The 22,842-nt window shown below is 39.1% G+C and overlaps 1 protein-coding gene across 2 annotated transcripts in view; it reads left to right on the top strand.

Moving 5' to 3' along the window:
- Window positions 1-21,450, top strand: part of LOC100338764 (exonuclease 1) — a 33,320-nt gene extending 11,870 nt beyond the window's left edge. The window contains exons 11-16 of one of the 2 annotated variants that reach the window (XM_051821468.2): window positions 5,783-6,008; window positions 7,582-7,825; window positions 11,271-11,829; window positions 14,302-14,403; window positions 15,290-15,480; window positions 18,454-21,450. In XM_051821468.2, coding sequence (XP_051677428.2) covers window positions 5,783-6,008; window positions 7,582-7,825; window positions 11,271-11,829; window positions 14,302-14,403; window positions 15,290-15,480; window positions 18,454-18,586 — 1,455 coding nt within the window. In that variant the 3' untranslated portion in view covers window positions 18,587-21,450. The remainder of the gene's footprint in view (window positions 1-5,782; window positions 6,009-7,581; window positions 7,826-11,270; window positions 11,830-14,301; window positions 14,404-15,289; window positions 15,481-18,453) is intronic. The other variant, XM_008268232.4, reaches the window with a different exon arrangement.
- Window positions 21,451-22,842: the final 1,392 nt, after the last annotated feature.

The following is a 22,842-nucleotide window of genomic DNA, read 5'->3' as shown; positions in this document are numbered from 1 at the left end:
TCAGTGCTGTGTTTTATTTAGCATACTTAACTCTTTACATACCTCTTTCATCCTCTCACACTAAAACACTGGGAAGTAAACCATGGCTTCCTTTTCAACTACTGTCTTCATTGTCTTTCTGGTTGATATTTTCTTCTGGTAGCTTTCAGTCTAATCCAAATTTTTTTTTTACTCTTGCTTACTAATTCAGTACTTCACTAAGCATTTTTAAGTACTGTAATTAACATGGTTGGGTGAACTAGGGTTCTAGAATGAAAAGGAAAGTAAAATATTATCTTTGGCTGTAAAGTGTTCCTTGTGTTGCGAAAGAAGATGTACACATATAGAGAGAAATGTGGCAAATCCTGTAATATATATCCTGGGCTCCATGGAATCAAGTACATCCATTTAATTCTAAGAATGCTTCATAATAATAATAGTAAACTTTTTTGCACATTTACTGTGTTGTAAGTATTCTAAGAACTTTACACATTTACTCATTTACTCTCTAGCAAGCCTCTGAAGTCAATACTATTAATCTTTTAATGGATGAGGAAACAATTACAAGGTTTGGTAACTTTCCCATATTACATATTTAATAAACGTGGGATCTGTGAAGCCAAGCCAAGCTTTCTGCTCTCTTCTTAAAGAGGAATGTGCATTGTCTTCTCAGTTTGCAGAGATTAGTAGTTTTCATGATGGATGGGTATGCTGGGCTGAAGAAAATCACGTGTGGAAGAGGTAACATGTTAAAAGAACACTTAAGTTTATTGTGGTTGGACTAAGAATTGAGTCCTAAGTGTTTACCATGGCAAGGAACCAGAGCTCCTTGAGAAAGAAAAAGAAGTGAGCCTGGGGAAGGTGACCACTGAGCATTGAAAGTTAATCATTACTGTCAGCTGAAATAAGTTTGATCTACCAAGAGCACAAATCTGTCATGAGACTAAAAGGGAACTTATGTTCGTCAACTCAATTTATGTAGACGTTATACTTACGTTTGTTTCCTTATTTTATCTTCTAGCCTTTACTTTTCAGCATAGTAACCACCAGCCACAAGGAGCTATTTAAACTAATTAAAACTAAATTGCAGAAATTTCCATTGATTTATTCCCTCCCTCTCCCCCTCCCCCTCTCCCTCTCTCACATACACATGCTCTGCAGGCTCCTCCTTCAAGGCCAACGCGGTGTGAGATGGTGGGGCGATGCGAGGGTGTTCTTTGACAAGCACTGGAAACAAGTTTCAGTGAACATATCCATTTTATTAACGATCAAGCACACCTTGTAAAGGGCAGGCAGAAGGGGCATAGCTAATTCAGGGAAATACTAATTCTATAGGATGAATTTGATATTGGTGCCACTATGCTTCTCCAATCAGCTTGAAGGTTACGAAGCCTAGTAGCTTCCCAGGTGGGCCTGGGCCACACCCAGGAGCAGTTTACCTGATTGACCTTCAACAGAAGGGGGTGGGGGGTGGGGAGGATTGGCCTGGGGGCATGCTGCCTACCAGCAATCAGGCTAACCTCCTGCATGGGCTAGGCAGGCAGTCTCACAGGATCACCCACAACAGTCCTTAAATTGTCCCTTTTTGGAAGATCCTGTTTCATGGTTGTAATCTCTTACTATAATCTTTTCTTCTGCTCTTGGCATTATCTCTTCTCTGAATTTTTTATTATTGCTTTCTGTTTGTTTTGGTTCTTCCTTTTTCTTGTTGGGGCCTTTTTTTCCATTCGTTCATACACAAGAGGCACTGAAAAGCTCACTGGAAGCTTTGTGTGACAAGTGAGGTTTATCTTGGGCTTCATCTTAGGTGGTCTGTTTGGTATCAGGATGGCTTTGTTTTTTGTGAATTCTCCAATGTCGGGATGTTTTCTCCAAAAAGAGATCTTCCAGGGCTGGCGCACAGCGGGTTAAAGCCCCATCCTGGAGTGCCAGCGTCCTCTATGGGTGCTGGCACTCCACTTCTTACCCAGCTCCCTGCTAATTTTTCTGGGAAAGCAGCACAGGATGGCCCAAGTCCTTGGTTCCCTGCACCCACGTGGGAGACCTGGAAGAAGCTTGTAGCCGCTGCAGCCATTTGGGGAGTGAACCAGTGAATGGAAGACTTCTCCCCCTCCTCTTCTCTATCTCTGTAACTCCACCTTTCTCCCCCTCCTCTTCTCTCTCTCTGCCTCTGTAACTCCACCTTTCAAATAAGATAAAAAAGTAAATTAAAAAAAAAAACCTGGAGAAAGGCTCAGGAATTTGAGGTACCAGGTACTGTGGCGGGAACAGCTGAAAAAAGGTGAAAAGAAGGGACTTACTTGGTCCCTGAGTTCCTAGATCTAACTGAACATACCGTCAGCTAACATCCACTCACTTTCAGAACCATCTGGAACCTACAAACAGTAGCATAGAAAGAGGTGTTTCAAAAGATGGAGAGACCCATTTGTCTGAAAACAAAGATTAAATGAAAAGCTAAACATAAATGGATTCACATTGCCCAACTCACTTTCCCTAACTGACTCTCAAAATGGAGATCTGAAGCCAGGAGCTTCCAGGTCTCCCATGCGAGTGAGTGCAGGGGCCCGGCACTTGAACCATCTTCTGCTACTTTCCCAGGCCATAGCAGAGAGCTGGTCCAAAAGCGGAGCAACTGGGACTTGAACTGGCGTCCATATGGGATGCTGGCACTGCAGGCAGCGGCTTTACCCGCTACGCCACAGCGTTTGCCCCTCTCCAGGTTTTTATGGGTGAAGTTGGCTTCTCACTGGCCTCTTCAGACACTTGGGTTTGTTCTTTGTTCTACTGAGCTTCTAAATTGTTAGGTCGGGCCTGTGCTGTGGCATAGTGGGTAAAGCCGCCGTGTAGAGTACCAGCATCCCATATGGGGACATTGGTTTGAGACCTGGCTGCTCCACTTCCAATCCAGCTCTCTGCTATAGCATGGGAAAGAAGTAGAAGATGACCCAAGTCTTTGGGCCCCTGCACTTCTGTGGGAGAACCGGAAGAAGCTCCTGGTTCCTGGCTTCAGAAGGGCATAGCTCTGGCCGTTGAGGCCAACCAGTGGATAGAAGACCTCTCTCTCTGCCTCTGCCTCTCCTCTCTCTGCGTAACTCTGACTTTCAAATAAATAAATAAATCTTTTTTTTTTTTTTTTTTTTTTTTGACAGGCAGAGTGGACAGTGAGAGAGACAGAGAGAAAGGTCTTCCTTTGCCGTTGGTTCACCCTCCAATGGCCGCCGCGGCCGGTGCACTGCACTGATCCGATGGCAGGAGCCAGGTACTTATCTTGGTCTCCCATGGGGTGCAGGGCCCAAGTACTTGGGCCATCCTCCACTGCACTCCCTGGCCACAGCAGAGAGCTGGCCTGGAAGAGGGGCAACCGGGACAGAATCCGGCACCCCAACCGGGACTAGAACCCGGTGTGCCGGCGCCGCAAGGCAGAGGATTAGCCTAGTGAGCCGCGGCGCCGGCCATAAATAAATCTTAAAATTGTTATGTCTATATACAATCTTCATTGCGGTTTGGAAGTCACAGATATAATTTTATTTCTAATGGAATTGTTTTGAGGGGTTACTGCTGAAAGAGTGACTGAAACTTGTTTGCTATCTTTACTCATTTGAATTCCTGTTATAATTTCATCAGGAGTGATTCTTAATCTTGTTTTTTTGTCTCAGGAACTCAGAACTAGTTGGTTGTATTGAATGTATTCAATTATGAATGTGAATGTTATGGATCACTAACACTCATAAACCCAAATCCTTGTCAAGGTCTTTCCTTTTTTCATACAGGTATTTCTGAAAGAACCATTAATTAATGGTTTTTGTTTGTGATTTACTCTTCTCAGTGTGATTTTTCAACTTGCTTTTTTCTGGTTTGTTTGTTTTTTTTTTTTTTTTTCCCCAGTAAAACTATCAGTGGACTCTAATGCTATGAACCATACTGTGAAAATTGTCTTTTATACTCCTTTTCTCAATTGCAGTATTTTCCTTGTTAATTCTCAAAGGATATCCTTGCTTTATTTCTTTATTTTTATTTTTACCCTTTCTTTTAATGAAGGACTTAGATTCCAAGTTTCTGTGGGGTTTTTGTCAGGTGGGATTCTAATTACACTTTTTGTAATTTAATTTTTTCTCCTTTGACCTCTCTTATATTGAAATCTTCTCAGCAGCTCACTGAGTTCTCAAATGTGCTGTAATTGTGAATAATTACATTAGCATAAAAAAGATTGCTTAGGGCTACTCACTGGCATTAAGCCCTTTCTCCCAGAGTCTTATGCAAGAATCAGTATAGACCAAAGCAGCTTTCTGGTTCTCTGTGATGTCCAATAAAGATAACAGGTGTGAGTCTATTTTATAAAAGCCAGTATTTGTGACATAGATCACTTTGTTTTGGTTTGAACTCAACTAATTTCTAGAGATGGGGTAATTGGTTACCTTAAGAATACAATTATATGGTTTTAAATCTAAGGTTCATTTTAAAGGATACGTAAATGATCATTTAGAGGCATATTTATTTGAAAGATAGAGTTACAAAGACAGTGAGGGAGAGACAAATAGATCTTCCATCTGCTAATTCACTCTCCAGATGACCCCAACAGCCAGGGCTGAGCCAGACAGGAGCCAGGAGTTTCTTTCATATCTCCCACGTGGGTGCAGGGGCCCAGATACTTGGGCCATCTTCTGCTGCCTTCAGAGGCACGTCAGCCTGGACTCAGACCGGCACCCAAATAGGATGCTGGAGCTACCGGCAGCAGCCTTACCTCTATGCCACAGCACCAGCCTCCAATAATTTCAAGTATTGAAATAATTCTTGAATTTTTTAAAGATTTATTTTATTTGAAAGGCAGAGTTACAGAGAGAGGGAGAGACAGAGAGATCATCCATCCACTGGTTCACTCGCCATATGGTCGCAACAGCTGTAGCGGAGCCAGACTGGAGCCAGGAGCTTCTTCCAGGTCTCCCACGTAGGTGGCACTTGGGCCATCTTTCGCTGCTTTCCCAGACATATTAGCAGGGCGCTAGATCAGAAGTGGAGCAGCTGGGACTTGAACCAGTGACCATGTGGGATTGGGATGCCATTGCTGCAGGCAGCGGATTTTTTTTTCCAACTTTTATTTAATAGATATAAATTTCCAAAGTACAACTTTTGGATTATAGTGGCTTTTCCCCCCATAACCTCCCTCCCACCCGCAACCATCTCATCTTCCACTCCCTCTCCCATCTCATTCTTCATCAAGATTCATTTCCAATTATCTTTATATACAGAAGATCAACTTAGTATATACTAAGTAAAGATTTCAACAGTTAGGCAGCGGATTTACCTGCTGTGCCACATCACTGGCCCCAGTACTTAAATTTTAAAGATCTTTTGTTCTGGCCACTTTCCTTCAGTGGCAATCTCATTTCTTGCACTGCTGTTCTTAAGAAAGTTTATTTTTTTGTTTCTTAGAAATGGACTAACAAGATCACTTGACTCTGATTAATCTTTTCTCTGCTTGTTTATTCCCCAAATGGCCCCAACAGTTAGGTTAGGGTCACAGTAAATCCAGGAGCCAGGAATTCCACCATGTCTCCCACTTGTTGGCAGGGACTCTAGTATTTAGCCCATCTCCTGCTGCTTTTCCGGGCACATTTACAGGAAATGGTCAGAAGTGGAGTTGCCAGGATTTGAACCTGCACTCTAATATGGGATGCCAACATCAGCAGCAGAGATTTAACACACTGTGCTACAACACCAGCCCCCTTATTATAATTTATGTTGCTACAGAGGGACATTCATTGATTATTTCTCTTCAAGTAAACTGTTTCCTTTTATTTTTTAGCCTGCCCAAACGAGAAGTCATAGTTGGAACGACAAAGCCTGTCAAAAGACATTTAATGTAAATAGCATTTGGCATAGGAATTATTGCCCTAGAACTGAGTCGGAAATTGTTTCAGATGTTACACGATTGAAGGAAAATCCAAGTACTGTTGGCATTGAGCAAACCATTAGTACCAAAGGATTGAATCTTCCAAGGAAGTTATCCATTTTGAAAAGACAAAGAAGTGGTATGTGTTTCAGGTTTATGAAATACTAGTGAGTGTTTGTTACATTTAAGAATTCTTTACCAAACCAAAAGTCACTAAGCTTTTCCTCCTGTTTTCTTCTAGAAGCTTTATAGTTTTATCTCTTACATTTGGCCTATGATGTATCTTGAGTTAACTTTTTTATAAACTATAAGGTAAGGATCAAGGTTTCTTATCTCCTCTGGCAGTCCAGTTGTTCTAGTACCATCTGTTAAAAAGTTGCCATTTTGGGGCTGGTGCTGTAGTGTAGTAGGCTAATAAGCCTCTGCCTGCAGTGCTGTCCCCCATATGGGCTTCAGTTCATGTACTTAATGCCTCTCAGGGTATGCATTAGCAAGAAGCTGGGATACAGAGTAGAGCCGCAAACCAAACCTAGGCACTCTAATATAGAATATGGGCTTAATGAGCTGCATCTTAACTGCTAGGCCAAATGCCTTCCCTATTACTTGTCTTACAGGGCTGTACAAATTGCTGCAAATCCACATAAATAACATATAGTAGATATAGCTTTATATTTTCATTAGGATAATTTGAGAGACACTGAATTGTCTTGGTAAATTCAAGATTTGCTGCATCTACAGAACCAGTCCCTCCACTCCCACACACACAGAGCTGGGCTAGTAACCTTATCACAGAAAATTAGTCTGATATAGCTTCTTCATCGATAAGCCTTGCTGAGGATCTCAAAATACTTATTTTTTTTTGTTCTGTAAGAACTCAGTTTCCTCTATAATAAACAGATTTTAGTTTTGCCAAGGATGAAGATCAAGTTTAATGATCTGTAGCTTTGCTAAAAAGCTATGCCTTTTAAGAATCTGAGCCATCATTTTGTCTGATATTTTGATATCCCTAATCTTGTGCCTCTATGGAGGCACCTCTATGGAATGAAAGCTGTTTTGATCCTGAGTATCGCTTGAACTAACTTAAAGCATCTTAGTGCTATTTCTATGTCCTTGCCTAGCTCAGACTTTAACCTTTTGTATTACTTAGCCTTAATGATTTATTTTAATACCACAGAATACATTTCACACATAACAGTCTCTCTGGGACTCTTTGCTAGGCAACGAGGATCAGAGCCAGAACACAGATTACTTTTGACTGCATGACAGTCACATACATAAAACACTGTAGCACAAAGGTGGTATTTATAATAGCTCTAGTTTCACTGGAAGATTTTAAAAATCAGTCATTAATCATATATTTACATGTTAAGTTGCTCTAAAATTTTTTTACATTCAAATCCAGGCCCTTAGTATAATGATTATTTAGCAATAACTATTTGATTTTGATTAGGATAATTTAACATGAAATTATACAGATAATTGACATTAAATGTTAAGTAATTTTGTAAAACAGCTAAGGGCATTTTTGGTGTGTGTAGTTTCTTTCTTTTTTTTTTTTTTTTTTTTTTTTTTTTTTTTTTTTGAGTCATCCTTTTGTGAGGCATTGTTTTTTAAAAAAAGGACTTTATCCTTAGGACACTAGGATAGTTAAGACCAAATCTCTAACCACAAGTGAAACAAAGATTTATAATAATTTTGTTTTTATTTGGCAGAGCTGTCAGAAGATGATCTATTGAGTCAGTATTCCCTTTCATTTACAAAGAAGACTAAGAAAAATAGCTGTGAAGATAATAAATCAATGAACTCTTCTGAAATGTTTGTGCCTGACCTGGAAGATGGACGTACTAGTGAACAAAGCTTGAGTACCCCACCGAGGACAAGAAATAAGTTTGCCACATTTTTGCAGAGAAAAAATGCAGAAAGTAATGGTGTTGTGGTTCCAGGAACCAGAAGCAGGTATAGTCTTCAGAATATTATTTGCTGTATTAATACTTATTTTGTTGTGAATCTGGAAGGGGTAAATGTAAGACCCGCTTCAATCTGATTATAATTTTATCAGGTGTTGCCTTATTCTCACCTAAAGGCATTGTTGTTCCCTTCAACTTCTGTTACTTTAGTATCTTTCCATGCAGATTCTAGAAGTTATATGTCGCACTACAGAAACTCACATTATTTTGGCCATTTCCTCTCCTCAACTTTCTTTATCCCTATTTTTTTTTTTTTTAGTTTGCTTTAGAAATTAACACAATTTTGCAAAGTATTTTCAGAAATATGTTAAAATATAGATGACTCTAGAGTTGCAGTATTACTTGAAATGCTGATGTCATGCTAGATGCTGTGATTACAAAAATGAGACAGTAGTCTTCATTCTAGAAAAGTTAATGGCACAGTTGGGAGAAAAGGTGTATAAGCAAAATCTCTATGAAGTGTGTAAATACAGTGAAAGACACAGGTGTAAGCTGTTTTGAAAGCATTAAAGGGAGCTCTTGCTGGATTAATGGTTGGAAGCATTGAGAAGGAAGGGGTAAATGTTAGGTGTCACTACTGAGGTTTAAATGATTAGCGGGATGAATCAGACAGACTGCAGCAGGTACTTTCTCAATAGCGTCAAACATCTTGAGCAAAGGTGGGGACAGCTTGGGACACCAGGTTCTGTTGAAGGCTGCTGGTGCCACTGCCAGAATGCAAGTTGGGGAAATGGTTGGCGATGGGGGAGCAGAAACAGTCAGGAGGCCTGATTATGGAAGACTTTGTGCCAGACTAAGTCTCAGTCAGGTGAAGGGTGAGTCTATCCCTGTTCTAGAGAAACTACGGTGAGCACCCTGTCCTGTGAAGATAGATTGTAGAGGATCAAAAGAGGTGCTCAAAGATCAGTGAGGCTGTTGTCATAGTCCCTGTGAATGATGGTGAGATTTTTCAGTAGTGTGATTTGTAGATTAAGAATTTAAATGCTGGAATCAGGTCACTCTGATTTAGGAAGTCTTGACTTAGCAAGTTACAGCTTGGTGTTTCACTTTTTTTCCCTAAAAGACGGGGCTAACAGTTGTAAGAACCTCAGTCCAGTATGAGATGCAAGCATCTGAAGTGATGTCTTACTCTGCACCAAATGCCTGCCCCACCTGAGCCTCACTGTAACTGATTGTTTCAAACCTTTCTCCTCTGGGGTCTTCTCCAGTCACCTACAATACAATTCAATGATCATTTTGATTCTTCTGTTGCTAACCACTCTGTAAAAGATGGGCAACAGACAGAGTTTTAGTTGATGCATGTTGAAAAATTTTCAGAAAGTTGACTTTTTGCATGTAAAGAAATTTTTGAGCTTGATTTCATTTCTACAATTGGGTGAGAATCGTTTGGAGTTGAACTCTTCTTTGGAGAAGAATAAGAAGAATAGAATTCATGTGTCTTTACAGGACTTCCCTACTTGGTCATTGTAGAAGCTTAAGGACATCTCCCTGTCAATTTTCAAGGTTTTCTTCTTCATGAGAGATTATGAGATAATTACAGGATTGATGTTGTTTTAACTGTTTGAGGCTAAAAGACAGAGTTGGTTCTGGCTACTATATAGACATTTCTAGACAGAGTGTGATGGATTAAAAGCAGCACTGAGCAAGGTTTCAGTCACCATCTAAGTTCCTGAAGCCTCTTTCTTTATAAAATACGGATGATCACGTAGATAATGCTATTGGGAAGGTTAATAACAGCTTTGTGGACCAAGCACCTGGCACAGTGCTTAGGGATTAATACACACACAAGCATTCATGACCATCTTTTTTTTTTTTCAATATCATGCAACTGAACAGGTCTCAAGTATGCAAAAAGTTATCTGGAAGCTGTCTGCTTTTTGGACATCTTAATTATCTTTATTACGTAGATACTTTTCCTAGAAACCTGCATGTTAATTTTTTTAAAGATTTGTTTGCTTGAAAGGCAGAGTTATAGAGAGACAGAGGGAGAGACAGAGAGATCTTCCATCCGCTGGTTCACTCCCCAAATGACTGCAGAGGCTGGAGCTGGGCCAGGCCAAAAACAGGAGCCAGGAGCTTCATTTGGATCTCCCACGTGGGTGCAGGGACCCAAACACTTGGGTTTCCTTCACTGTTTTCCTAGGCCATTAATAGGGAGCTGGATTGGAATTGAAACAGCCAGTACTTGAACTAGTGCCTATATGGGATGTCAGCAGTACAGGCAGCGGCTTAACCTGCTGTGCACAGGGCCAGCCCTGCATGTTAATTTTTGAGATGTAGAAATACAATATTAGAAAGGTGACACCATAGGCTAATTGAGAAGAAGCAACCATGAACCAGGAGGACTCGTGAGTTTTAATTTTATTCCCCAGCTGATTAATTCTGTAACTCTGGACACTGTTGCTATAACTTCTCTTTACCTGTGAGAAAATATATGGAAAAATAATTAAGTAGATTGGGCATTACTCTTTATCTAAAAATTAATTTGTGATCAGATATAGGTATATTAGCCTAATAAGAGCTTCCTGTCCTGTACCTACCTATATCACTTATCTAGGGACTTGATGAAAGGATACAAAGAATTTTTTCTCTCTAGTCTTTAGTAAATATTCTGTTTATCATCTTGGGTTTGGATTAATGTTTATTAAGAAGGTAAATTCTCTTTAAGTTTCATATTTGCCAGATCACATACCTTGAGATTTTCCTTATAAACCTGAAACCTTCTTGAATAAATCCTCTTCAATAATGATACTAAAAAAAAAAAAATTGTGACACTGCTATTCATTTTTATTGGGGTGTTTTTAGGTAGTCTTTTTAAAGCTGCTACACTGATTAAATAATACCCGTTCAGGAATATAGGAGATCAGTGGGTGAGTGTGCTATTCCAAGTTCCCTGATGATTTGATGCTAGGAATGAAGCTAAGATAAGAGATAAATGGCTAATTTCTCCCCTTTTGCTTCTTAGAAAATATGAAAATGTCCTTCTGCTGCATATTTCCCTATTTGTTCATGGTTACCAGCCATGTGTTTGTTAGCCACTGTCCTAGGTACTGTAGAGGATACAAAGTCATGGACCGAATCTGCCCTCAAAGAGTTTATCTTCTGTTTGGGACTTAATGTTAGGGGAAAGAATACCAATATAATGATTCGGTATTGATAAAAATATGGAAGTTCTAAATACATGTGTGTGTGTGTGTGTGTGTGTGTAGTTGACTGCTTTTAAAGGAAAATACCATCTAAAAATTCATTATATACATTTAGGAAATGTATATAACTTAGAAAATGTATACATTTAGAAAATGTGGAATTTTGCTGTAATCAAAATTTAATTTTTGAATAAAATTCAAGATGTGTATTGCCTTTATTTATGAAATTATGTATTTGTGAGTAGACTCTAAATTACTGTCCATCATTTCTATTGCTTTTTCCATTAGGTTTTTTTGTAGTTCTCTGGATTCTGCTGATTGTGTGTCAAAGGAAGAGAGCAACCAGGGTCTCAATGAGACAGCTGTCACAGAAAAGGAGAACACTCCAAGTCAATCCGATTGTCCAAACCTAGAAGGCAAAAAACTGGAAGCATGTAATTCAGATGATCAGATTCCAGAAGATGTAACTGTGTTTGTTGATGAAGAGCCTCAGACTCTAAAGACCAGCAAATTCACACGGACCATTTCACCGTCCACTCTGGGGACGTTAAGAAGCTGTTTTAGTTGGTCTGGGAGTCTTAAAGAGTTTTCAAGAAGTCTGAGCCCCCCTACAAGCACAGCACTGCAGCAGTTCCAGAGAAGGAGCAGTTCCCCCACCTCTGTGCCTGAACATGGGAAGGCGTGTGATGCATCTCAGTTAAAGACTGATGCGTCAGTTGATGAACTTCATCCCTTCCATGAAGAAGGTTGTTCTTCACAGTCTCAGGAAAGTGTGGAATTATCATCACCACACAGTTTAAATACATCAAAACTGTCTCAGCCTTCCAGTAAAGATTCTGATTCAGAGGTAAGTCAAATCATGAAGATTTTCAAATTTGTACACAGGAGAAAGAGTGTTCATCAGATGATTGAGGAAATTTTGCTTAAATTTTGAAAATAAGTGACAATCTTAATTTTTCATTTAAATCCTATTGTGTAGAAAGTTCACATTTTATTCACTTGAAGGACTTGTCTCATATTTCTAGCTTCTGTGTATTTCTTTTTTTTTTTTTTTTTTAACTTTTATTTAATGCATATAAATTTCCAAAGTACGACTTATGGATTACAATGGCTTCCCCCCCATACCGTCCCTCCCACCCACAACCCTCCCCTTTCCCACTCCCTCTCCCCTTCCATTCACATCAAGATTCATTTTCGATTATCTTAATATACAGAAGATCAGCTTAGTATACATTAAGTAAGGATTTCAACAGTTTGCTCCCACACAGAAACATAAAGTGAAAAATAATAGATGATTTTTTTTAAATGATGATGAAATCAGATCAGACCTATTGTCATGTTTAATCCCAGTGAGAGTCAAGTTGGGAGTTGATAGTTTCTTTTCTTTTTTTTTTTTTTTTTTTTTTTTTTTTTTTTTTACAGAGGATCAGTTTAGTATGCATTAAGTAAGGATTTCAACAGTTTGCACCCCCATAGAAACACAAAGTGAAATATATTGTTTGAGTACTCGTTATAGCATTAAATCTCAATGTACAGCACATTAAGGATAGAGATCCTACATGAGGAGTAAGTGCACAGTGACTCCTGTTGTTGACTTTACCAATTGACACTCCTGTCTATGGCATCAGTAATCTCCCTATGCTCCAGTCATGAGTTTCCAAGGCTATGGAAGCCCTCTGAGTTCTCCGACTCTTATCTTGTTTAGACAAGGTCATAGTCAAAGTGGAGGTTCTCTCCTCCCTTCAGAGAAAGGTACCTCCTTCTTTGATGACCTGTTCTTTCCACTGGGATCTCACTCGCAGAGATCTTTTGCCAGATGTGAGGGCGATCTGGCTGCGACATCTGTCACCCCATTGATCGCCAGGGTTGATTCGGCTGATCTGGCTGGCTAGGCGGGTGTCCCCTTCCTCCCTCACCGCTCCATGTGCGTCCCTCCCAAAGCTGCGCGCTCGGTCGAAGAGGACGACCATCCCCGCTAGAGGAGGACCGGTCTTCGGTCAAGGGTATACGAGTAGCTGCGCTCCCCTGCTAGAACCTCCAAACAAGCTTCTGTGTATTTCATCTAAATCTGCTTCCTGAATCCCTTTGTGGTCCCTTCCATTGACAGTTGTCTCCAATGTAGTGGCACAATTACAACTCAAGAAGAATGGTATCTATGAAATGAAAATTTATCATAAAGATGCTCTTTAAGTCATTAATATACTCTAGAATTCAATTAGAGAAGCAGTGCAGCTGCTTTAAATTTTTATAGCTACTCATTTATGGAACTATTGGCTAAGCTTGAGATAAGCAATAATATTATAGTAGGAGAGGCTTTTTTTTTTAAAGACTTATTTATTTTTGAAGATTATTTATTTGAAAGTCAGAGTTACACAGAGAGAGAAGAGAAGGAGAGGAATGAGAAAGAAAGAGAGAGTTGTGATGGGGGGGTCCTTCTTTCCGCAGGTTCACTCCACAACTGGCTGCAATGGCTGGAGCTGCGCCGCTCTGGAGCCAGGAACTCCCTCCAGGTCTCCCATGTGGGTGCAGGGGCCCAAGGACTTGTGCCATCTTCTACTGCTTTCCCAGCCCAAAGCAGAGAGCAGGATTGGAAGTGGAGCAGCCAGGAGTCAGACTGGCACCCATATGCCAAAGTATGCCAGAGTGCCAGCCCTAGTAGGAGAGTTGTTTTATTTCATTCAGCATTTTGACAGGCTCCTGAAATGGTTCGTAAAAATCTTCAGTTTTAAAAAATATTTTGTACAAGGTCAGTGCTGTGGCATAGAGGGTAAAACTGCCGCCTGCAGTGCTGGCATTCTGTATGGGCGTCGGTTCGAGACCCGGCTGCTTCACTTCCAATCCAGCTCTATGCTATGGCCTGGGAAAACAGTGGAAGACGGCCCAAGTCCTTGGGCCCCTGCACCTGCATGGGAGACCCGGAGGAAGCTTCTGGCTCCTGGCTTCAGATCAATGCAGCTCCGGCTGTTGCGGCCAACTGGGTGGTGAACCAGCGGATGGAAGACCTCTCTCTGTCACTCTGTCTCTCTCTCTCTCTCTGTATGTAACTCTGACTTTCAAGTAAAATAAATAAATCTTTTAAAAAAATATTTTGTACAAATTACATCTCAAACTAAAACATCTTATGGTTTCTAAAGTAAAACTTTATCCTTTTCATATTAGATTCATTTTGTTTGATTTCTATTCTGGGTTTTTTATCTTTTTTTGTGAAAATTACATTTTATTTACACTGATTTTCTACTTATTTTGCATTTTGTTAAATATTGGTTAGTTGTCATAAAAATTTAATAGTAATAAAATTATTTTTACTTGGGGGATCTAGGAATCTGATTGCAATATTAAATCACTTGATAATCAAGATAATCAGAACTCTAAGCTGCATTTATCTCATTTATCATCAAAAAACACACTACTAAAGAATAAGGTAAAACATTTATTCTAAAATTAAATTTCAGAAATAGTCCATGCTTATTACCAGAAAAAAAGTCTCCTTTCATAAATTCTAATAACATGTTTATGCTTGATTATAGATGTTTAAATTGTAAACCTGTTTTTCTTTTGTAATATATACATTAAAGGTCTTTTTCCATGAACTTGCATAATCATTACATATAATGAATATTTAATATGCCATTGTTTGTGTTTATCTAACCCTTCATTTCTGTCATTTACTGTGAAAAATTTTTTGCTAGAGCAAATAGCGCCACAACCAGCATCTTATGGGTAAATACTTAAGTACATGTACATGGTCAGTCGGCATGTGTGAATTTTATGCAGTGAAATTACTGATCCAGGGCATACAGTTTACAGCTTTAAAATACATTGCCAAAAGACCTTCTAAAAACTGTGCCTGTGATAAGCTAGTTTTTAAGTCAATATATATAAATATTTCACTCTTTATATACCCTCTGTCAGATTAATTAATTTAAAATCTTGTTTTATGTACTTCACTCTTACTATGCTAAGAAACAACAACAAAACTTCAGTGGCTCCATGCTGTGCACAGGGTGAAAACCAACACTTCAATGGAAACAACTTAAATGTCAGTAGAAATTTAAGTAAATTATACCACATTTATACAGTGGAAAAACAGGTAGCCTATTCCAAATAAAATTAAGTTCTATATACAAAAAGGAAAATTCTCCAGATATAGTACTAAGTGGGTGAATGTATTACTGGTCAAAATAATTATGATACTTTCTAAAGAAGACATTTATAAATAGCATATTTTTACATAAAGAATAGTTTGAAATTAACTATTATTAATTAATTAAATTAACTATTATTAAAAACGGTTATTTATTCATTAGGTTCCTGGGCTATATAAATCCAGTTCTGCAGACTCCCTTTCTACCAAGATCAAACCTCTGGTGCCTGCCAGAGCCAGTGGGCTGAGCAAGAAGTCAGCCAGCATCCAGAGGAGGAATCACCATAATGCTGAGAACACGCCAGGATTGCAGATAAAAATCAATGAGCTGTGGAAAAATTTTGGCTTTAAAAAGTGAGTTGTTTTGTTATTTATTCTAAAATAGGATAAGCTGTTTTCCATAATTTCCATCCCTTCCTCTCAACTCTTTTTAATTTCATATGAATCAATTTCTGTTTCTCTCACTGTGAAAAAATTATTTTCCCTGTTGCCTTTACCTGACTCTATATTTCAATTTCTACATAGTCATTTTAATTTCTACACATTCTTTTACTGAAATAATGGAAAACAGAAACCTCAGTTTTCAGTCTGGCTTTGGAGTCCCCTCTGATGTTAAACAAATTACTTATCCAAACCCAAGTATCTCAGCTTTCTTTGATTCTTATCTCACAATTGTAATGAGAGTAAAGTTTGAGATGGGGATTTAGGGGTAATTCTATACACACCTCCTAAATTCTCACATCTAAAATAGGGTGAATCATTGAGTTTATATGATGAATTTGTCAGATTTCTAATTTATATGGCAAGTGCAGTTTTGAAAGATTTGATTCTCCATACAGCTATAATCTTTTAACCCCAGAACTTTCTGTGAGGCTGCATAATTTCCCACAAAATAGCATCAATTTATACTTGATTTTCTTGTTCTTTTCCTTAAATACGCTAAGTCTCATCATCAAAAAGAGGAGGAGTGGTAGATTAAACCTTACATAAAGGAAATATTGTCCCAAATGACATAGTAGAAGTTGAAACACTGTAAATAAGTAAGTGCTGGAGAACTGCTTTTCTGTCTGTCTGTCTGTCTTTCTTTCTTTCTTTCTTTCTTTTCTTTCTTTCTTTCTTTGTTTTTTGTTTTTTGACAGGTAGAGTTATAGACAGAGAGACAGAGAGAAAGGTCTTCCTTCCACTGATTCACTCCCCAAATGGCTGCCACGGCCGGCACTATGCCGGCCAGGAGCCAGGTGCTTTTTCCCAGTCTCCCATGCGGGTGCAGGAGCCCAAGCACTTGGGCCATCCTCCACTGCCCTCCTGGGCCACAGAGAATTGCTGCTTTTTTTACATTGTGTGAAGTACAGGATTAAATCATTTACTTATTTGAAAGGCAGAGTGACAAAGACAGAGGAAGAGACAGAAATCTGTCATTCACTGGTTCACTCCCCAGTTGTCTACAAAAGGCAGGACTGGGCCAGGTGAAAGCAGGAGGCAGGAATTCCATCTAGATCTCTCTCATAGGTAGCAGGGACACAGGTACTTGGGCTACCATCCACTGCCTTCTCGGGCTTATTGTCAGAATCTGGATCAGAAATGGAATAGCCAGAACTCAAACTCTCATGTGGTATGTGGGTATACCAAGCAGTAACCTAACCTGTAATACCCTGCTAGCACAATTTTAATATATTATTTACTTGTGCATGATTTTGTAGACTCATACTTTGGTGTTTCACAAAAGTACATTATATATACTCAGTTGTATATACTTGATTTTCTATTTTGAGACAGAATATTAAGAAATGTACCAAAGGTTGAGATTTAATAAAATTAACAATTTTTACTGGTTTGTCAAGAATGTTCTGTAGACTTTTTTTTTTTAAGATTTACTTTATTTATTTCAAAGAGTTATGGGGTAGGGGGTCTTCCATCTGCTGTTTGACTCCCCAAATGTCTGCAAAAGCCAGAGCTGAGCTGATCCGAAGCCAGGAGCCAGGAGCTTCTTCCAAGTCTCCCACATGGGTGCAGGGGCCCAAGTACGTAGGCTATCTTCGGCTGCTTTTCCAGGCACATTAGTAGGGAGTTGGATCAGAAGTGGAGCAACCAGGACTAGAACTGGCGCCCATATGGGATGCTGGCGCTGCAGGCCTGAGGCTTTAATCCTCTGCATTGTAGCACCAGCCCCAAGACTCTTACAATTGTTTTTTAGCTGCAAATGCGAAGAGGTGGAGAATACGAACACTATCAGTATTACTTATACAGTTCTGTGTCACTATCTTCATTCGTGCTCATTTACCAACAGTTATACCCAGTTCTGCTTTAGTATCATCAGAACAAATGTCAGTATGGTAGAAAAAAGCAAATGAAGTTACAACACTCCCCCTAAGAGAAATCTCCAGGGTTTCATGGAACATACTTTGAGAATTGCTGCTAGAGGGAAATTAAGAGTACAACAGTATTGTTAAAAGCTTTTTAGAGGGCCGGCGCCGCGGCTCACTAGGCTAATCCTCCGCCTTGCGGCGCCAGCACACCGGGTTCTAGTCCCGGTTGGGGCGCCGGATTCTGTCCCGGTTGCTCCTCTTCCAGGCCAGCTCTCTGCTGTGGCCCGGAAGTGCAGTGGAGGATGGCCCAAGAACTTGGGCTCTGCACCTCATGGGAGACCAGGAGAAACACCTGACTCCTGCCATCGGATCAGCGCGGTGCGCCGCCGCGGCGGCCATTGGAGGGTGAACCAACGGCAAAAAGGAAGACCTTTCTCTCTGTCTGTCTCTCTCTCTCACTGTCCACTCTGCCTGTCAAAAAAATAATAAAAATAAAAAAACTGTTTAAAAAAAAAAAAGCTTTTTAGGAAACAGGACTTACTGGTTTTTAATTTTTGTTGATAGGAGATTGAATTACTTGTGCTATCTTGATGATATTAATTTTTATGGCTATAAAGCCCTCTTTCAGTGAAAAAAGAAAAAAGATATGGGAGTTAAAAGATAGTTCTTAACCATCTGTTCATTCTTCACTTAGATTAGTTCTTAGCCAGATTTGAGAATGGCACTAAGAGGAAAATCATTTAAAATCTCTTTATTGGAATCATTCTGCCTTAGCAAATATATCTAGTAATAGCCTACCACCAACATTGAAAGGTAATTTTAAAAATAGGATGGAGATTAAGAAGCAGAAGTCAAAATATATTGAGATTATTCAAAAAAGAAGCTGAATGTGTTATGTAATGCAAATGTACAGTAAAGGTCTTATTTTCTTCATATCACTTTCCTATGTCCAGATTATTTTTTTGCTAATGGTCAATACTTTAGAAACAACTAATTAATTTTACTACATTTTATCTTGCAGAGATTCCGAAAAGCTTCCTTCTTGTAAGAAGCCCCTGTCTCCAGTCAAAGATAACATCCAACTAACTCCAGAAATGGAAGAGGATATATTTAACAAGCCTGAATGTGCTCATGTTCAGAGAGCAATATTCTAACAATGGCAGACTGCTAGGAGGCTGTTGCTTGCAAGAGAATCTTATCAATTTGAAGTCCTTATTTGAGAATAAGGCGATTACCAGCTTGAAAAATTTGTTCTTAAATCGATGCCATTTTAAGAATAGAATTTGTCTTGTATATGAACTATGTAATTCTTTTGCTCAGCTTTTTATATTTTCACAAGAAGTTATATTGAAGAACAATTCTCTCTTTGATAGGTTTTGGAAGTTTTAATTAATTAGGAAAATCCCCTGGAGTGTATACAATTCTGAAGATTTCTGTAATGCCTAGTACGAAGATGTTAAATATAAAGCTACAATTCTGTATTTTTTTTCTTAGAGGAAATCTTGTTTCTCCAGGGTTCCCTTTTTCCCACCTACTTTTTCTATCAATCCTCAGGGTTGAATTAAAAATAAAGCTACTGGGATGGCAGATGTAGTTGAAAGGGTTAAAGATCAGTAAACAAATGGGATGATACTCTGATATTCCTGATGAGTTTGACTGGATTGCAGATTGACAGTCCAGGACAACTATTTTCAGCTGCATGTGAGAGGAATTACTTTTTTATCATTAATATTCTTTGCTTATTATTTTTATTTTATTTGAAAGGCCGAGGGAGAGAGAGCAATCTCTTCTATCCACTGTTTCGCCCTCCAGATTCCTGAAATAGCCAAGGCTGGGAGAGGCCAAACCCGGGACCCTGGAGCTCCATCCATCTGGTTGCATATGCAGGTGGCAGGGACTCAACTACTTGATCCATCATCTGTTGCCTACCAGAACACCCATTAGCAGGAAGCTGTTTCAGAATCAGAGTAACTAGGACTTGAACTATGCACTCCATTATGAAGTATGGCCATTCCAAGCCACAGCTCAACCCAGTGCTCCACAGTGCCCTGATCATTAATATTCTTAGCTTAAAATAACATCACTTAATATATACCTTTTTTAAAGTGTGGGCTTAAAGTTCCTTAACGTGTATGAGTATTTCAAAGTAGTGCACTGAATACTGTGGGATATACTAAGGCTGCAAGGTCTGTTATGTGTGCACACTACAGGGAAATAGGCAGATGCCTGGGAGGAACCAACTACCCAAGTGAAGATCTGAAGGGATAGGAAGTAGAGGGATTATAAAAGTGCAAAAGGATACAGGAAAAGGACTTAGAGTATCCTCACTTTTAAATAAAACTTAGTGGAGGACTCTTGGGAAAAGATATCAGAGTGAAACAAAAAATAACCAAAAATTCCTACATGAAAATTTTAAAAGACCCAATCAGGAAAGATCTAATCCAAAGAACAAAAGCAGATTTGAATTCCCTGTGAATGTTTCCTAATATAAAACAAATTATGACTGTGATTAAAACATCATTTATAAATATTTATCTCCTCAATCAGTTAAAATGCCACTTGAACAACAAAATGAATAAAAAATTCACAAGCATTGACATAACGGGAGAGGAGACATCAGACAAGGAAACCAGTGGATGGCTGATAAGTGATTTCACACAAAAGATAATTGGAATGATGGCATAGGCCAACAAGAAGTAAAATTCTAGATAGGCTTAGTAGTTGAAGATACAGTTTCTTCTGAAGCCAACAGTGCAGGATTAGGCTAAAATTACAATTGGTTTTGAAAATCTTTAAAACACAGGGCAAGGGGGAGATGGCTGCAGTGCCAGTTTTCAGTTTCCCAAGTCCCCACATAACAGCAATTGGATGGCAAAATCAAAACCCCATGAACACCCTCTATAACATCCAAATGAAGACAAGCTACCAACAGCTGGGACACCACAAAACACTGGCATCTATTCAGGTGAAGTAGACAGATGAAGGGCCATTTTTGGGCCTGAGGATAGGATGTTAGAATAACTTGATAATGCACAGTGGGCCACACTATGAACAACATTTGAATTTGGGAGAGGCATTGCCCTTCCAGTGAGTGAGTGCAAGACACTTGGAGTGAGGTCTGTAGGACTGAGGCAAGCTAGTCTCTGAACTATAAAGTCGTGAAACTGGTTCACAAGCTCCATTCCAAAATAAGTTCTTGGGATGAAGCCAAATTGAGCAAGAGAAGTGATGTGAAGATTAAAATAGAGGTGGAATAGGGAACAGTCAACAATCTTAACAGAATGTCTTGTTTTTGAACACAAAAGTAACAGAAGCTCCTAAGAATCATGCTCTCAAAGTTCAGTAAAACTAATGTCAACAGGAACCACAGGAAAGCTTAGCTAAATCACCAAAGTTGTTTTAATGAACAAAGCCAAAATAATACCTTTACACTGAAGTTTACCAGAAAAGCCCACAAAGCAGACCAAAAGCAGTTCATTTGCAAAGGATATAAATTACAAAGGAAATTTACAATTGGGAAAATGCTCAGGGAAGCATTTTATATGACATTTAATAAGTAAAGGCTAAACTAGAAGGGACACAAGCACTACAGATGATGCCTTAAACTAGGTAAAACTCGGGAATGGAAAATATTTTTTAAAACTGGAAAGTGACATTGAAGATAAGGAAAAGAGCATATGGAGTCGAAAATTCCAGAAAACTTCACTAGTTATTTAAGGAAAACCTTTTAAAGTACAGTCTTGGGGATGGGTATTTGTGGTATGATGGATTAAGCTGCACTATTTGGAATGCCCACATCCTATTTCCAAGTGCCTGAGATCAAGTCCCATCTCTGCTGCCAAACCAGTTGTAGATGGCAGCTGGGAGGCAGCAGATGATGACTCCCTGCTGCCTATGCAGGAGGTCTGAAATTCCTGGTCTGCCCTTGCCCTAGTAGTTGTAAGCATTTGGGGAGCAAATAGATCTCTCCCTCTATTTGTCACTCTGCCTTTCAAATAAATAAGCAACCTTTAAAGAATAAACTGCATTCTTGTGGTTGATGTGGTTAAGATACCACTTGGGATGCTTGCTACCATGTTTGAGTGTATGGGATCAAGTTGGGCTCTGCTTCCAATTCTAGCTTCTTAATATGTACCCTGAGGCAGCAAGTAATGGCTCCACTACTCGGGTCCCTGCTACCCATGTCAGAGACCTGAATTCAGCACTGGACTTCCTGTCCTAGCCTGACCCAGTTCCAGGTGTTAATAAGCATTTAGCAAATGAGACATCTATCTCTGTCTCTGCCTTTCAAGTAAAAATTTAAATAAAACACACTCATACCTAATATGAACCTAGAATAGTTAGTCAAGGCATAAATAATACAAGGGGAAAAATCCTTTGACTAGGCAGAAACAGTGACAGAGGAGAGAAAAATTACTTGGTGATGAGACTTTTTCACCATTTCATGCCTGAAGAAAATGGAGTAACATCTTCAAACTACTTGAGGGAAAATGAGACTTAAGATTTATCTCCAACAAAATTGACATTCAAGTATAAACGTAGCAAGACAAGCTTATCTAACATAAAAAATTTGGAAAATAGTCTTTCCTTAATCTCTTCCTCAGGATTGTACCAGAAAATGAGCTCCAGATAGCCAGGAATAACTAGAGAAAGAGTGACATAGAGACTAATGGTAAGCTTTAAGGATAACATCTACAATTAAAACTAAGTGACAGTTAAAATGAAGAGAATATCATATGCAGAAACATTCCATTTAGCTGATGATAGTTGTTATTTGAGGACCATTGTGTCTATATATGGGGGATAGAAAGTATGAGATACAGGCGCACCTTAGAGATAATGGGGATTCATTTCTAGACTACTGTTATAGTGTGAAATTTTGCCTTCCTAATTCATATAAAAGTTACACTATTTTGTAGTCTATTAAATGGGCAATAGCATTATGTTTTAAATTGCACATACTTTAATTAAATATTGGTAAACATGCTAATGCTCATCTGAGCCTTTAATCATCTTTGTTCTGATGGAGAATTTTGCTTCGGTGGTGATGGAGTAAGCATGGTATTTGCTGAAGGTTGGGGTAGCTGTGGCAATTTCATAAGACAGCATTGAAATTTGTGGCACCCATTGGCTCTTCCTTTTTTGAAAGATTTCTCTGTGGCATTCGATGTTTGATAGCTTGTTACCCACAATAGAACTTTCAAATTGGAATCAATTCTTTGAAAGTCTGCCACTGCATTAGCAACAGTTTAGGTAATATTCTAAATCCTTCAGCGTCATTTCAGCCATGTTCACAGCATCTTCACCAGGAGTGGATTCCAACTCAAAAGACAGTTTTTTATGCTAATCCATAAAAAGCAGTTCCTTGTTCCTTAAAGTTTTACCCTGAGATTGAAACAAGTCAGCCAAA

This window comes from Oryctolagus cuniculus, chromosome 13, assembly GCF_964237555.1.
Source record: "Oryctolagus cuniculus chromosome 13, mOryCun1.1, whole genome shotgun sequence".
Classification (NCBI taxonomy): domain Eukaryota; kingdom Metazoa; phylum Chordata; class Mammalia; order Lagomorpha; family Leporidae; genus Oryctolagus; species Oryctolagus cuniculus.
The sequence above is the reverse complement of the archived record's forward strand: the minus strand, read 5'-3'. Positions and strand labels throughout refer to the sequence as shown.